At 43.4% G+C, this 17,385-nt stretch overlaps 1 protein-coding gene across 1 annotated transcript; it reads right to left on the bottom strand.

Moving 5' to 3' along the window:
• Positions 1 to 3: 3 nt before the first annotated feature.
• Positions 4 to 17,040, bottom strand: ELMO3 (engulfment and cell motility 3; the record flags this gene model as incomplete). The annotated part of the gene is made up of 21 exons (XM_010146249.1): positions 16,914 to 17,040; positions 16,739 to 16,779; positions 16,152 to 16,224; positions 15,766 to 15,816; positions 14,676 to 14,857; positions 11,052 to 11,151; positions 10,696 to 10,847; positions 8,993 to 9,071; positions 8,334 to 8,369; positions 5,378 to 5,428; positions 4,938 to 5,060; positions 4,170 to 4,304; positions 3,636 to 3,740; positions 3,448 to 3,556; positions 2,662 to 2,798; positions 2,178 to 2,341; positions 1,983 to 2,095; positions 1,567 to 1,674; positions 1,151 to 1,233; positions 755 to 832; positions 4 to 183 (listed from the first exon to the last, which is right to left on the bottom strand). Coding segments are annotated over exons 1-21 (2,178 nt in total), but the record flags the coding sequence as incomplete, so codon positions are not given.
• Positions 17,041 to 17,385: the final 345 nt, after the last annotated feature.

Here is a 17,385-nt window from a genome sequence, read left to right as displayed (position 1 = left end):
GAAGTCGTAGCTGCTCGGCTCCTTGGGGGTGGGCGGCGGCGCTTCGGGGATCTGGATGTTCTCCAAGTCCAGGAGTCTCAGCTTCATTTCCATGCTCAGCAACGTGTCCAGGTCACTTTTAGTCAGCTCACTGGACATGTCCTTCCCCAAGAGAGCGTTAAGCCCATCAATCCAGATACAGTACTGTGGGAAAAAAGGATAATTCACAGCTCCAGGTGTAGACAATAGGTGATGGTCAATCTTTCCATCCATGCAACAATTAAGATACTCTTAATCAGCCACAAAATAGGAAATATAGGAGGAAGTTAACCTATAGGGAAAAAAACCTAACCAACTGCAAAACAGCACTGCCAGAGACTGCCCATGGACCTCAGAACCCTAGAGGTAAGTAAACATGACCCCACGGTTCTAGGAGAGGGCCAAGAGTTTCTGCTGTGGCATGAAAACAGAAAAAGCAAAGCTATTTTAGGCATTGGTGTGCCTTACAGCATGCAGAAAAGGGAACAACTGCTTGCACAGGAGGGAAGAATGGACCAGTCCAGACCAAGGGAAATTAGTGTAGGAATTTTTTTTCCACAGAGGAAAAAAAAAAGGAAAAAAAGGGGGAAGATTCACACTAAGCATCAGCAATGTTTTCTAAGAATTAACCTGACAGAATAGATCCTGCTCAAGCCTTTAATGAGAACAACTGATCCCTTTTAATCTCTGAAGTTAATTGCTTTATATTCTATAGCTTATCCTCTATTTTTCTTACCTCATATTTATTAGGTGCAATGAAGTTCAAGGTCTCATCAGGATCATATAATATCGAGAAGGCCAATTCTAACACTTCCTGAATGGAAAAGAATCATTCACTCATTGACTGAAAAAAACATCACAGCACCTTCTTCCTGCTAACCCAAGAAGAGAAGCCGCCTTGATGCAGCTCAGTTCGCCTCCCCACATCAGTATCCTGAGCCTGTCACAGAGCCAGACTGCACTCACAGCACCTAGCAATCTCAACGGAGCACTAGGAAGGGGCCCAGACATGAGATGGGTTTTGTAAATGATACACCTGCAGCGTGGAAGACCACGTGCTCCTGTTGCTTGATTTCACAGTCTTCAACTCTACAGCACTGGATAATAATTACAGGCAAAAGGGAGCACTTACCTTGTTCTGTTTCAGCGCACTTTTCTCTTTCATGTGTGGACAGTCCTTCCCTGTGACAATGGCTTTGATGTCTGCAACTGGAACTAACAATGCAAAAGTAAAACTCACAAACAAGAAACCCTAACCCGGAAAAAGCCAGAACTTTGTCTTGTCTTTGCAGCTGAGCACTGTTCCTGTTTTTGTAGCTCATTACTGCAGTTTTCCAAAACACACTGCCAGCACCACATCCCCGCAGGTGGCTGTTTTGAGAAATACTAAGCAATGCCAAGACTCAAAGGATTCAGGCAATGACCAGAAGTTGCTCTCATCTCAGTCAGGGCTTCGGCCATAGCTGAAAAGGATGGTACTCTAACAGCCTCTAGACAGCAGAGCAGAGAATGTGGCACAGGGTACTCAGAGCAGGAATCAGGACTTACTTTTTTCCTGTAGAGATTCAAAGGTCACTTCCCCCTGGGCATTATCTTCCAGATCTCCATAGTGTAGCACCTTGTGATTCAGAGCCAGGCGACAATACCAGAATCTTTCTGAAACACCCATCAAGTGGAGTTAAGCTGACCAAGATCATTCACACAAGGTCTTACAGCCACTACATTACAGACCCCCACCCAAACCCTCTACTCCCCCAAAGTTCTTCAGCACTGCGTCCTGTTCATGAAGGGATGGCTGTATTCTCAGAAACGCACATCTGCTCCATCCCAAACTACTGGCTGGTATAGACAGCCTGAGTAACCACCTTTCCTGTCTGCAACGCGCCTGCTGACAGATTAATCCATTAGCTCTTACGCCTACAGTTCTCCACATGAAAAGATGCAGTAGATGCTTGTCACTTTACCTTGTCTTCTGCGATTTCCAATTTTTCGAAAGCTACTTCCTTCACAAAGCCTGTTCAGGCGCTGTTGCTTTATCAGCTCCAAGATCTCAGGTTGGATTTTTTCTCTCAGCTCCCTGGCAATCAAACACGGAAGAGTATGCAGAGAACGGAGGTAATGGCAAGCACAAAAAGCTAGTGTTTTTGTTAGGCTCTTACACAATAGGTGGTGACTGGAAGTCATCTTGGCTCATTCTCTCAGACTGGCGCAGTCGCAGAATCTCAGAATAGCTCAGGCTGCGCAGTTTGCTCTTGAACTGGTCCAAGGAGTTTGGTTTAGAGGGGAGAGCCCTTGTGATCTGTTCCCTCACAACCTGCATAACCTACAGAAGTTGGGGCAGGGAGAAAAGCAAGTCACATTCTTACTGCTTAAGGGCAGCAGAGAACCAGGGCACAGCTCTGGCAGCATCGACATGGAATAAGCAGGGCCAGGAGCATCAACGTACTAGTGACTTTGAAGATGCAGAAGAACAAAGAATGACTTCAGCTCATACCAAATAAAAGCTGGACCATCCTCCCTTACAGTCCATGTCAATGCCCTGTCATACCTTCTGTGCCCTACTCTTTGACTACAGGAACAGGCTGAGTGAACACGTGCTGTTCTGCAAAAGATTCTACAAAAATACCTCTTATACACTCTGACCTTATTAAAATCTTCTGCTGTTGCCCTCATTTCTTTCCAGGTCTTGTTCAACAGCTGGATGCAGATGGCAAATAGCTCCTCAAATGCACGGTCATGCGTGAAGAACATGGGGTGATAGTCATTACGGCCTTCATTGGCTTCAGGAAGAAACAGAAACCACAACTGTGTGAACATATTGCACAACAGCTACTAAGAGTACCTAAAATACCCTACGGTGACAGAAAGCTCATGGTAGTACTAGCTCAAAGAGAGTAAGGCAGTTCAGTGCTTCATCTCCCCACAGACAATCTATATTGGGAAGGGCAACTATCCCAGCACTTTGCTATGCAAGCCTCTGTGACCCACGTGCCCTTTTCATATGAGTCCCCCCAAATGACTGCTTATAGTTGTTTCCCACTTTTCTCGGTCAGAATTTCTCATTGTGCTTAATTGTCCCAGAATGCTGTTTTGAGACTGTCAGAGCTACTAAACTTTTCTCAAGTTTATAACTTCTCATCTTCTAGAGTGGTTTTTTTATAGAGCAGCCTGCTGAAGCTTCAGGAAGTTGAAGCCTTCTGCTTGTGTCAGTTTTAAGGGAGAACCAGAGCGCACACACCAAAATTTTACTGTACTTCGACACTGGTATTATCATTGGGACACTGACACTGCAACTCCAAACGCCCCCTGTCCTTACATGGCAGAAGTGAGATGAAGTAGAAATGCTTGTGAGTATTAGTCAGTCTGTAAGCTACTTCCAGAAGCATCAGCTCCACAACTTGGAAAGCTGGAGTAATAAGTGGTACTTACGGAGTTCCCCAACTTGCAGGATCTCACAAAGCATCCTGGTAAGCTCAATGGCACTGCGCCCGAAGGGACACTCATGCTTATCTTCTCGACTGCTGTTCTCCAGAACAATCTACAAGAAGAGGATGCAACACACACCAAGAAAAGCTGCTGAGGTGTTGGTATCTGCAAAACACAGCAGCTTCACGTACCCTGATGTAGGTGTCCTGATGAAATTTGGCCAAGTAGAGCATGTTGTCCAATGCCAGCATCCCTGGAGGAGTCTGAGTAAAATCCATGGCTGGATTGATGTGATTCTGTGAAAAGAGTGTGTAGAAAGAACCTAAAAAACTTAGCTCAAAGATATTGTGTGAGAACCTTTCCTGAGTGAATTTTTACAACCGCCTGTCCATCAAGCACTCCCTCACATCTAACCAAGAGACACCTGCTGACAACGCAATCCGAACTTTCTAGAAGAAAGGCTGATTCCAAGTTCTTCATAGATTAGGTGCATATAGTAAATAAATATCTCCAGAGAATGTGCCTAATGAGCCCTGGAATGTAACTAATCAACAAGTTCATAATGGTCTTCTCTAGTAGTCTGAGTGTTGCTCAATTTCTAAAGCTCAGATACAGAAGTACGGTAAAGCAAACGATTTCTCTTCCTTATTTCCACACAACTCTGCTGGAGATCATTTAGATTGCCTTTACATGCTTTACAGTCAGTACTCTCTCAAGATGCATACAGTGAATCCCAGCATCTTGTAGTCCTTGGTGTACATGGCTTTGCGTTTTTCTGTTCCACTGCCAGGGATGGTGTTGGTGTCAGACTCCGCATCAAATGCGATTCTTCTCAACTCAAATATGATGTCTCTCTGTGCCTGAAGGACAGAAGGCAAGGAAATGGTAACGCAATCCATCACTAAGGCACTATTTTCACATAATGCACAGTTTCACCTCTCTCTCCAGAGGTGACACGTGAATACAGAGATGCCAAAGCTCATTAACACTGTGTAAGAAGAGGCAATCCATTTCAAAATGGCAAGTTTCAGTATACTGGGTAATCCAAAATGTTTGTTTGCATTTTCCTTTAACTGCCCCAAGTTTAGTTAAAGGCAATTTTTAGGCATTCAGATAATGCTAAGGCATTTCTCGCTCAAGACTACAATGCCTCTAAGAACCGAGACATTAAAAATGCCCAGCTTCTTCGTACACTGCAAGTTAAGGGATAAAACGATGTGCCCTTCATCCAGGTGGAGTAATCAGTTTGACAGCTGCATAATACTGGTCAAGAAAGGAATAGATGGCTTCCAGTGACCACCTGCACCTCTAAAAGTCCCGTAGCATACAGCAGGATAGTCATGAGCATACCCTAATCTCAAGGACAACAATGTGAGGGGTCGTTTTGAAACGTTATGCACCATCTACTGCAAACTCTGTGGAGCTAAAGAGCTCAGGAATAAGGCCCCTTGCACATCCTATTCTATCAGATCTCACTCAGCTCTAGTAGTGACCTGATCATTAGGATCCATCTTGGTCATCATTCTCTCTTCCAGGAGATTAAAGGTCAGGACCTGTAGCACGTACAGCTGATGTGCCATTTCGGTTTTAATCGGGCGGTTTCCTCTGATCACGTGCTGCAAAATAAAGGATAGGGTAGAAATGAAAAGAACTCGTATGTGTATAAAAACTGAGGTATTAGCTGTAGGCATGTGCCAGGCTGCAGGTGCATCTTTGTATACAAAGATTCAGCTGTTTAACCTGCACATTCTATCAGAAGCATAATGATCATGCTCTGTAACAGTAGAAAGAAGCATCCTGATAACTGCCTTTTGAACAAGTGGCTCCAATTTTACCTTTAAGTGCCCTGAGGGCAGCAGAATTTACACTCTGCCAAGTGAAACCTCTCCTGAGAGAACATTAGGAAGCACTCTATCATTCCAGACATACTTACATTCAGGATTATAGACCTCAGGTGCTTCTGGGCAAATGCGTTAGCCATCTCCTGTTGTGGAATTTAGAGATGAAATAATATGAGTGAAATATAAACAAAAAGCCCACATAGTGCAGAAAGGAAAGAAGGAAGCCTATGAACTGGAGGTAGCACTGGCACATTACAAAGTGCTTTTACTACAGACTGTCAATTTAGCATGGCTTCTCACCAGAAAGCAAGCATCAGGTTGGGATGCAAGGATCATCTTTACCATGGCACATCTCATGGATGGCTCTCCTACAAAACATCATTAACGTGGAGAAAGGCAATAGCGTAGTGGAAGAACAGAAGAAAATTTAGCTTAACAGTGGACATCTAATGATAGCTCAGTATTATGAGATATGGCAGCAGGGACCACACTGTGGGTTGCTGAGAAAAACCTGTCGTCTACAAAATGCTCCTTCATTAAGGATTTCACAACTTTCTATACCTAGATACTCCCAAGATAACAAGGGCTAGAGGACCTAGTTTTCAGGTCTCAACCCTCTCAGAACCTCTCAGTCTGAAATTTCCATTTCCTTTGTCTCTGTTCCTAAGGAGATGTTTAGAAGTCAGTTCAAGGACAATTTGCAGGAGAATTTCAGCTTACAAAAATAGTGATATATTTTATGCTTAAAGTAAAGCTTCCAGCTTCCCTCCTTACTGCATGGCTTCCGTCCCCAGATGAGGAGAGTTTCCCAACCACTAGGTCATTAAGACAAACAGTCACAGCAGATGCAAGTATCTGCTGCGAGCCTTCCGAGACCAATTGCACATGCACCAGAAAAAATCTAACCTGTGCTTTCCCTGTAAATGTTGAAGATGCACTTTTTAGAGATACCAGTGATCTCATTACACCTGCTAGGAGACTGGCACAAGTACTAGTATCCAGACAGGATATTATCAGAAGTTTGCAGTTATAAGCAAAATCTTTGGCTAAGAAAAATCTTTGTGTTGTTCAACATCTGGAAGAAGTCCAAAAGAACTGCCAGTCGAGATGCCTTCACATTCCTGTGCAGTGCAGATTGAGAATTGGAAGCAGATGTGCAGTCTTAGACAATTACACTCCATCAGCTGTACATTCTGAGCAATCCAAGACTGTTCCAACTGTTCATATCAATCCCGCTCTTGACAGGCTTTATAATGCGTATATTAACCTCATTCCAAGTCTCTACTATCACTTTTGCTCCAGACAGAAACCTCCTGAAACAAGAAAGTGATATGCTAGCTGATAGCCAAGCCTTGGTGGCCGCAAGTGCAGCAGCACTCATTAGAACCAAAATGAGTCAGTGTTTGAGTGGAAGATATCGAAGAAGCATCTAGATGAAGTAGGAAGTGGTTTCAGAGATAACACACTGCCCTCCAAGTCATCATTTTTTACTATGATTTGTGAGATGCAGTACTGAGAATAGAACAAGGCCTGCTGTTAGGATCTGCTCACGCATGCAACAGAAAGAATCCTTACTCTGAAGAAATTAGCTTGTACATGGGATGAAGTACATTGTACAGGCGACTGAAGCAGATAAACGGTGGGAAGGACAGAGACAGTCAAACAGTTCTAAATAGCATAGTAAAAGCATGAGCATGCACAGAACCTAACCACTGCTAAGGGATCTATGTTCTGCCGAGACTCCAATAATACCCATTTTGCTGCTTGATGGGGTCACAGACTCAGAATTATTTTTGTTGGAAGACATGTCCTGAGATCATCCAGTCCAACTCCCCTGGTTCCATCAGACAAGAGATAGGTTGTGCAGGACCATGTCCAGTCAGGTTTTCAGTATCTCCACTGATGGAGACTCCACGATCCCTCTGGGTAACCTCTTCCGGTGTTTGACCACGTTCATAGTACAGTCTTTTTGCTTGTGTGTGTTCAGGTGGAATTTCCTAGGTTTTAAGCTGTGCCCACTGCCTCCTGTCCTGTCAGCAGCTACTGCTGAGAAGAGTCAGGCTCCCTCTTCTTTATGTCTTTATTTATACACATTGTTAAGACCCCCCTGAGCCTTCTCTTCTTGAGGTTGAGCAATCCCAAATATCTCAGCCTCTATTCATATGAAAGATATTGCACTCCCTTAATCATCTTCACGGTCCTTTGTGGTCATGTATATTGTGTTCAAGGGGAGGGAAGAAAAAAAAAAGTGAAAGATCCCTTGGAATTTTATTTGTTATGTAGTTTTGTGTTTTGGCCAAATTACTGACAGAGGAGTATGTTCTTCCTTATTTTCATGTGTAAGCATATCCATTGATTTCTAACACTATGTAACATTTATCAAGACTATAGTTTCCCTTCCAAAGGCAATGCATCCTTGGCAAAAATGGAGCATTCTCTGCACCACCCAGAAAATCTAGAAAATGTACCAGAATCTCAAGATACAGATGGGTCCTTATCAGCCTGTTAACAAGAGTGGTGATTCCCCTGGGGATAGCATGGGGTAAAAAACATTCTTAAAGTACAATTCCCACAAGGGAAAAGTCGCAATAGGGCAGAATGTATGCTCTTGCCCCCAATCGGTACTAAGTTTCGTGACTGCTCTTCACAAATAAACAGCTCTACCTTTAGAAGGGTGCATCTGGATATGAAACTGTCAGTGCAAGTGAGATTTGGGGTATAAACTCAGGCTGTGGTAAGTTCAAGGAGACCCAGACTGCTAAAGTTTTAAAATTGGTTTAGCTGGTCAGTCTTGTAATATCAGTTTCCTTTTACTGTCATCTTTATTATCTCGTATGCACAAAAAGTCATTCAAGATTTCTCCTGCTCCTGATTCTTCTCCTCTTCATGATCTGAGTACATTCCCTGGAGTCCTCCCACCCTTCTCCCTAGCTCATTCACTCTCCGAAGCCTGGACACATCATCTCTGAGATACGAGAAGGCATAACTGGAAAAAAGCTAACATGCCTACAGTTCTGCATGACCAGCCCCCAGGCTTGAGTTACTTACAGTGATGGGCAGGTCTAGCGGGTTAAGCAGCTTGTCCTGCTGGCAGAAAGCAAAAAAAGGCACAAAGAGAAGCAGACAGGATTTAGCTCAGAGTCCAGAAATAAGGCACAAATGGGGCACTAGAGAAGAAAGGCTTAACACAGCAAAGCTACACAATACAGACACAGGCACATCTTGCATGTAGCTGAGATCTTGGGGGTTTCCTCCGAGCAGGACAGGTGTTTCATTTCTCATATTTGCCAGTGGGAATATCCCTCTATGACTCAAGAAAGGTCCCTTTTTTGGAGGGAGGGGCAGATGTGGTGTTTGTTTAGTAAGTACATACAACCCCAACGACTCTACCCAGCCTACCTCTTCCCACGTGGAATTAACTTTCCACAAAAAAAAAAAAATTCCATGCTGTGTAGAGGATTACTTTGTGTTTCTCAAGCCTTTCAGATTCCTCTCTGAGCATCTCCTAAAGATAAATGTGCTGCTTCAGAACACATTAGTAATGGGATGGTACTTCACCTATGTTACCACACTGAAACAGCTACATAAGTTCTTGGCAAAGTCCAAGGACTGACTGCCCTGCACAGACAATGTGATTTCTGAGGCATAAAGTAAACAACCAGCCAGTAACTATTATTCAGGTTTGAAGTCAAAAAGCAAGAACAAACCTGTCTCTTGTCCTCAGGTGCCTTCAGGAAGAGGGCATTGATGAGGGCGATGGCATATGTCTGAATCTCTTGGTTTGAGCTGCAGAAAGAAAAATGGGAGTATCACAGGAGAACAGGGAGTATAGAACATGACAGTTTGCTGCTTCACCTACTCCGTAAGAACATTTACTACGGCAATCTTGCATTTCAATGGACCAGCAAGATTCAGGTAATCTACTTTCATGCCAGTCCAACTCTTCATAAGGCCTGCAAAAACCTGACAGAAATTGCTGACTGATGGCTCCATTATTTGGAAGACAGTGCAGACTGAAGCCCAGAAGTGCCCAGAGTTCAGTTTGTTTTCAAACACAGTTTGTTTTCAAATGCTGAAACTATGTCTATAAAGCCTAGTTGTACTGCAGTCTGTTACATGGATACAGCTAGAAACTTTACAGCTAGTAATTTTTCTCCCATATGTCAATGGAAGCCACCAAATGCAAATGGAACCAAGAGGGAAGCAAGCCTCCCTGTATGGCACTGCCTTCCAACCTCAGAAGTTTGGCCCAAAACACTGCTTGCTTTTGGACACAGTAAACAATTTTTAAATTATTTTCTCCTCTTCTAACTAGTCTCTTTCAGGCTTGTTTCCATGTACCTGTTTTTTCAGAACCTATCCTCTGTTAAAGATTGTTCTCTGCTGAGAGCCTTGGCAAATGAACACCAGCAAATTCTGACTCGCTCCCCAGACTCCCCTTCTATGATATTCCTTGCACAGACACTTTCTTCAGCAACATTCTGTGTTCTGGAAGCACATAGCACATGAGTATACGTCTTGAACAAAGATACCTTGCTTTACCAACTGCACAAGAGTGTTCTGTGTCAGGAGGAAACCTGTGTTTTACTACAATAGAAACTATAAGGCTGAAAGAACATACGCTCTTTGCAGAACAAAGCTGCTGCAGTGTTCACGAGAACTTGTTTAGCTTTTCTGTTAATCAAGCTGAAATGTATGAACACTCTGAGCACACAGTGACATTGATGCAATACGAAGTTTGCACTATAATTGTGTTAAACTACTGTCCAATGATTAAGGAATATTAATCACATTCACACATGGGCTTTTCCACATAGAAGAAAACCCCACAACACTACATAAAACTCTAGTAAATGAATGCTTCCTTTTTTATGGAAGAGTAGAACTGACCTAGACAAACAGCCTTAAAAGCCAGATATTAATTAGTCAGTTTGTTTGAAAAAAGGAAGAGGAAATGGGGAAAAAAGGCAAGAAAAGCCATTGTTTTCTTCATTAATATGCAGGACAAAAACCAGAAGACGATGAGCTTTTAGATTTTAGTGGAGACCGTTTAAAGAGGGGTGAAGATAACAGATGACTGGATGCAGCAGCTTTGGGAAGTTGTTTCAGTAAAACACAGGTTTGGTGCTAACTCTGAACACACTTGTGCAGTTGTTAAAGCAAAAAATATCTTTATTCCAGACATATACTCATGTGCTTATGTGCTTCCAGAACACAGACCATACTTTTCCAGGATCTTAATTCTTTTTTAAGTGTTAGACATCCTAAAGTTCAAGTAAGATGTCATATCAATAATACTTTAATATTAGCATCTTTAAGTGTTGTAAATGCAAAAGGATGTACTTTCAGATTAACAGATATTCATAAAATTGATTTAAATCGCACTGCTGTTGGGTGGATGGATACTCACACTTGCAGATGAGAAATGAGCTGCCCCACAGTGATCTCTTCTGCTATCTTCTGATACAGAGTCTGGCTGTTTAGCACCATGCTTTCTAGAATGGCTAGGGATCGCTGGAGGATGGAGACATCTACCATAGGCTGACTCACATACCCTGCAATCTAAAACCAGATGAACCAGCAGGTCAGCAGATGCCCATCCAGGAAACCTTGGGGAGAGCGAGACAAGCTGAAGGAGACAGGGCTCAGAAAGCTCAGTGAACTGTTCACCGAGTACTAAGCTTCTCAGTCATCTTGCTCTTCCTGGAAGCTGCATTAAAGCATGAAAAGATAGAGTGTTCACTCACGTCCCTTACCCAGACTCACCTGTTTGATGAAGGTTATTGAAACCATGTCCCACGAGACAATACCATGGTCCATAAGCTCCAAGAAGGCAGTCAGGGTGAAAGCCAACATCTCACTGTAACTGAGAAAATGAATAATGCAGTTACAAGAGATCTGGTAGCAAGGGAAAAGCCTGTGCAAGTTGAGTAAGAGAAAAACGTCACCACCCTCTCCTAATAAACAGGCTACAGTTCGGCAGCTGCAAGAGCAATGAAGTATTTGCATTTATTAAGATAGTATTATTGTTTTGTAGTATCATATGTTATCCTTCCAGATTACAAGCATAAATTAATACTAGCAACAATAAGTTCCTAGTCCTGCCACCAGAGACTCACAACCACCTGGATCAGTACCTGGCTAGTCAAAGGAATAACAGGAGAAGCAGCACTGCAGAATTTATTCCTGAGCAGTGCAAAGTATCGCTACTCAAATTCAACATTTTCACGTGAGGGACAAAAAAACCCAAACCCAACGAAAAACCATCAAAACCCAGAATATTCAGTACAACGACCACCAGTTAAAGAATGGTCAACTTGAAAAGATAAAAGCTTTTAAGCTGATCAACTCAAAATTAAAATGATCTGCAAATGCTGAGTTTTTCAACTGTTGTTAGACTTGAGTTCCAGAGTAAATTTATATCACAATACACATAAAAATCTTTGAAGATTCTAACAGCTCCACACACAGACACACACAAAATGAACAAACATGTTTTAACATCAGAGAAAAACAAAGGACAGTCACTGCCATTCTGTAAATATTGCAACCTGTCTTGAAACAAAACGAAAGCACAGCGTGAGTTGTGGATAATTTCATACATAACCACAAGACAGAAAGGTAAAAAAAAGAATGAAGGAAAGATTGCAAAACATGCTGAAAACATGTTACAAATATATAAGAAAATACAGGACCCATAAACGTTAGATAATCAGGATTCACTGTGAATGTGCTTGGGGAAACTTCCAAATCAGAGTTAGGGTTTTTTCAGGTTTTTTATTCGCGTTCAAAAGAAAAGAGAAGTCTTCAAGTCTGCCATTTGAACATCACTAGAAGACATTCTGGAACAAGCCATTAATATGAAAAACAGATCTCCAGGACGGGAATATATTCACTGAAGAATTCGAAAGGAACCATGGTCAAACAAAACATTGCCAAACTACTTACTGTGTTTTGCAGAAAGTGGCAAATAAAACATCAATTTTTAGAGAGGACTCAGGCAGGAATGTGAAGGACACACCAGGCATTTAAGTTTTTGTAACCAGAAAGACAAGGGGAATCTCTAATAAAAGAATAACATCACTAAAAGATAAAGAAATACTTAACAAGGAAGGATTGCTATGGCTTTTGTAGAGGGAAGTTACATTTCACATCTATAAGCGTATTTCATTTCTGTGGCAAGGTTTTGGTAGCAGGGGGCTGCAGGGTGGCCTCTGTGACAAGAGGATGGGGGTTGCCCTGTGCCAGACACAGGGAGTCCCAGACAGCTCTGTGATGAGCCCACCACTGGCCAAAGCTGAGCCTGTCAGTCAAGCTGGTGGCACTTCTGTGGAAGCACATATAAGAAAGGGTAAAAAATGATGCACAGCAGCAGTGAGAGAGAAGTGAAAAAAAATGTGAGAGAAACAGCCCTGCAGACATCGGATGGGGAGGAGGTGCTCCAGGTGCTGGATCAGAGATTCCCCTGCAGCTTGTGGAGAGACCACAGCAAAGCGAGTTGTCCCCTGCTACCTGTGGACCACCACAGTGGAGCAGGTATTCACACTGCAGCCCACGGAGGACACCATGCTGCAGCAGGCTGAGATGCTCCGAAGGAATCTGCAGCCTGCAGGGGGCCTGTGGGCCCATGCTGGAGCAGGCTTCTGGCAGGAGTCCACGCAGTCCATGCTTCTGCAGCCTGTCCAGAGGAGTCCACGCAGGTTTTCTGGCAGGAACCTTAGCCCACAGGGGACCCATGCTGGAGCATGCTGTTCCTGACCGTGTCTTGTGGGGAACCCATACTGAAGTAGTTTCTGAAGGACTGTATCGCATGGTAGGGACCCCACTGTGGAGCAGGGGAAAATTGTCATGAGGGAGGAGCAGCAGAGAAAAATGATTATGGACTGACCACAATTCCCATTCCTCATCCGCCTGCGCAGCTAGGTGCAGGGAGAAGGCAGAAGAATGAGGAGTGTAGGGGTAAAGTTGAGCCTGGAGAGAAGGGAGTGATAGAGGGAAGGTGGTTTTACGTTTTTCTTTGTTCCTCACTATCCTACTCTATTTTTAATTGACAAAAGAATAAATTACTTTTCCCCAAGTTGAGTTGGTTTTGCCCAACCCACGAGCTTTTTCATCTTGTTTGCTTCCTCTGTCCTGTTGAAGAGCAGGGGTGAAAGTGGCTTGGTGGGCAGCTGGCAGCCAGTCGAGATTAACCCACTACAATACTGAAGGTCTCTGAACAAATCAATGAGTCGGAATGAGAACAGTTAAGCACAACTCCTGGACTCCTGGGAGAAGATTTTTATGAGGTGCTTCACTACAGCATCTTAAAAACCCCAAAACACTCAGCTGCTAAAGAGTAAAAAAACAAAGGTCTTTTCTTGCATTAATAACTGACTGAAAGACAAGAAACAAAAGGTTAGAAATTAAATGGTCAGGTTTCAAACGGCTGAAAAGTTACAAACAAATTACCCCACAAGAGCACAGTAGTACTAGAAAGAGCTAAGAGCACAGAAGGAGTAATTAGTGTTCTGGAATGGCTGCCACAGTTACAGCGTTAATGGACTAAGACTGCAGCTTACAAAAGCTGTGACTAAGGGTTAATACAAGAAAGATCTATGGTTATAAACAGTATGGAGAAGATAGAGGAATTTACAATTTCTCGTAACAAAATATGTAAAGGGAACCAAATGAACATTAGGTAACATGTTTAAAATAAAGGAGGTATTTATTTCTTATGGAACAAGCAACTGGAACTTCGTTTCCACACAGTACTGTAGATGTTGAAAGGATAAATTGATTAGAAAATTAAGAAGAAAAATTTAAGGAAGAAACGACCACAGGTTCTTAAAACAAAGAGATAGGCTTTCTGCTCAGGAAGCCCAAAAGTTGAAAACTGTTAGAGACTGAAGACTGGGTACTTCCTCCACTATAGACTCCTCAGTTGTTTCCATTCGCTAGACAAGAGACCTTTGGCCTTCAGAACAACTTCTTGTCACTCAAGTCAAAAAGTACTGACAACAGATACAAGAGCCAGCAAGACAGTTGCTGCTGACTGGTACACGCATGCCGCCAGTTCAACAGGAATGTTCTCGTGTGCAACCGCATGTGGGTCTTTCACAGGATGCCTTCTCCCTTAGACTGCAGATGAATAACTGCTTGAGGAGATTTTGACCCCAAGAAAGGTAATAATAGTTGCTTAAGTTATCAAAGTGATCTTTCAATGCAAGTTTCACACATCAAAAATGTCTTCTCTTTTACCTCATGAGGTTTAGCTAACAACTAGAAAGACTGTCTCAATTAATAGATTGGCATTTGCTATGAGATTAGTTGCTTAATGCCACTTCACCAAGCAAAATTAGCCCCTTATTTGAGGACCTGTTCTAGAGACCTGGAATACAGGAAACTTACTGGGACAGAAGCTTGGTCCCACTCTCCACAAGCCGAGTCAGCACTGTAATCCCTTCCATGTTGATGAACTCTGTGGCAAAGGTCACATCTGCTGAAAGTTTAGCCAGTTCCTTCATGGCATCCAGTCGGGCTTCCATACTGTGCGACTGGATCCTCTCCATCAGCTGGCGAGCTGCCCTAGACTGGGAGGAAAGACATGTGATGCCGGTTACAGACTAGTCACCTGCAGACGGAGTTCTGCCAGCATCAGCATTCTTGTCAGAAGTACTTGGATGGGCAGAGAGAGCACAGCAAGGGTAGAGAAGTACCAGCAATGACAGGAGAAGGAGCAGCAGTCAACGCGTCTAAGATAACACTGAAAAAAGGCTGCTGTGAAAAAGCCAAGCAGAAGGACAGTAAAATGCTATTTTACATGTTAGAGTAAATGCTTGTTTTTCTTCTTGGTGAGGTGAGTTGTGGTGGATATAGAACTATGGAGTGAGACCATTAACAAAATATGATGTTAACAAAAAAATCTCTCATAGATTCAAAGAGAGGCACAAGCTCATTTTGTGTATCCTCTCAAGCACCTCTTGCCCAATAACTTTTTTGTTCCACTCACTCTCGGCTATGTGTCATGATAATTGCACAAAAGAGGTTTAAGAATTTCAATAAAAAGTAAGCTGCAGCACGCTGGCAAAAGACAACTGCTGAGGTCACAATAGCAAGATCTCACTAGGAACAACTCCCTCTGCATCAAATTTGTCTCTTAATTTCTGCATTAAGTCACCAGAACTCTTGCTTTCTGACTGATAATACTAACTGCAGTTCTACTGAGAATGCATCTGCCGGGTGCTCTACCACATGCTAATCTAGGAGATGCAATAAAAATGTAGACTGGATTTATTTACAGGAAGTCCTATAAAAGGGCAGATACATGCCACATCCAGGAAGGAAAACAAGAGTGCGAGCCTCATTGTGCAGAATGGCCCGCAGCAAAGGTAAGCGCCCTACAATTTGGGGAGAAGGAGAAAAGCAGAGCTGAGAGGTAAGAAACAGCCTGTCATACAAGGATAACTACTAAGAAAAAGGGCTGCGAGGAAGCATTTACCGGTGAGACTGCCAGCTGCAGGATAGTACCATTCTTGATGTCACAGCGAGTCTGAAAGAAAACATAAACTTTTAACTGTAGAAAAGTGGGGGGGAAAGAATGTAACTGGAGCTACAGTTCACATTTCTACGCACAAGCAAAGAGGTTTCTACACCACACAACCCTACTGACAGTATCGAAATGAGTCACCTGGTCCTTGCACCTACAGGCATGCAAAGGGAAACGGGCAACGCTCCTCAGTTGAATGACACCATTCACGTCTGAGTATTTTTGATAGCAGAGATGCTGCCCCTCAAAGATTAGTGACAACACTGTTCCACAACACAGCCAAAGCCATTCTGCGCTCTTACCCAGGACATCAGCAAATTGCTGTCTCTCACACTGACCTGCTCTGTGATGTACAGCTGAGGACCATCAGCATATCGCAAGGTGTAGTATTCAGGGTTTGGCAATGACCACCTGGTAGAGGAAGAAGAAGGATACATAAGGTTCTTCTTCCTCTTTCTTCTGGCTCTCAGTTAGGAGCAGGAGCTTGATCCCAGCAAGGTGGAAAAGAACTTTTTCAAGCAAAGCTTTAGCATGTGAAATTAGGTCTCCCAAAGAGGGAAGAAAACACCTTCCTCTTGAGGAGTGGGATGGGACTTCACCCTACTTTAAGTCAAATTCTGTGGAATGTCTGAAAAGGCCTGCACTTCAAGAACAGCAAGATGGGCCAATCCTCAGAAACACAGACCCCAGGGGCACACATATGCACTCACTCAGAACTGGAATAAAGATGCAAAGCCTCTGTCTTCCAGGAGATCCTTTTCTTCCCAATTTAAACCCTGGCCCATTCCATGGCCAAAATTGGCAGCAGGCAGCATGGATGGTGCTAGCTGCACACCGACAAGCAGCAGAGGCTTTCCACAGAACCCCAACAAGATTTGTCAGGGGGACAGACTTTCTCCACAAGGGTTCCCAGAGAACTACTCACCCATCACAGACCTCCTTGATGATGGATGCAAGAGGCCTTTTCTAGAACAGAAAGAGATTCCTCAGTAGCCATGTTCCTCTCAACCAGAAAGGACTACTACCCATTTCTATGCTTCCCACATTCCAGTATCAAGGCTGTGGTGCATTTCCTCCCCCATCTGGTTACCAGGTCTCACCTGATCTATTTCCAGCAGCTGGGCATTGGCACCTGGCCACTCAACAGCTACTTTCACAATGTCCGAAGGTGGTGGCATTGCTCCAGACTCCTCCAGACGCCTTTACAACAGCATACAGCCCCACACCTGTAAAGAGAAAGGACAGTCAGCAGCTCCCTGAAAACTTTTTCAGTTGTTATATTGCATCTAACACCGAGCTTCAAAACACTAGCTAAGACCAGCCGTATGGTTTTCCGGGCCTGCTAGGGACAAAACATCCAGTGTACAAGAGATCAAGGTCACCTATTAAAACAGCACATTGTCAAATTGTATGCCCAACCTTATGACCTAAGGAGTACTTCTGAGAGCTTGTTGGGGTACTCACACAAGAAGAAGAGCCCCTCTGATCAGCAAAGCCCCATCTGCCACCCACTGTCCATACTGCCAGGTCAGTTTACAGAACTAGGAAAGCAACAGCTCCCTAGGCTCAGCC

The sequence above is a fragment of the Buceros rhinoceros genome, unplaced genomic scaffold (assembly GCF_000710305.1).
Source record: "Buceros rhinoceros silvestris isolate BGI_N320 unplaced genomic scaffold, ASM71030v1 scaffold21122, whole genome shotgun sequence".
NCBI lineage: Eukaryota > Metazoa > Chordata > Aves > Bucerotiformes > Bucerotidae > Buceros > Buceros rhinoceros.
This window is presented reverse-complemented; position numbering and strand designations above follow the sequence as displayed.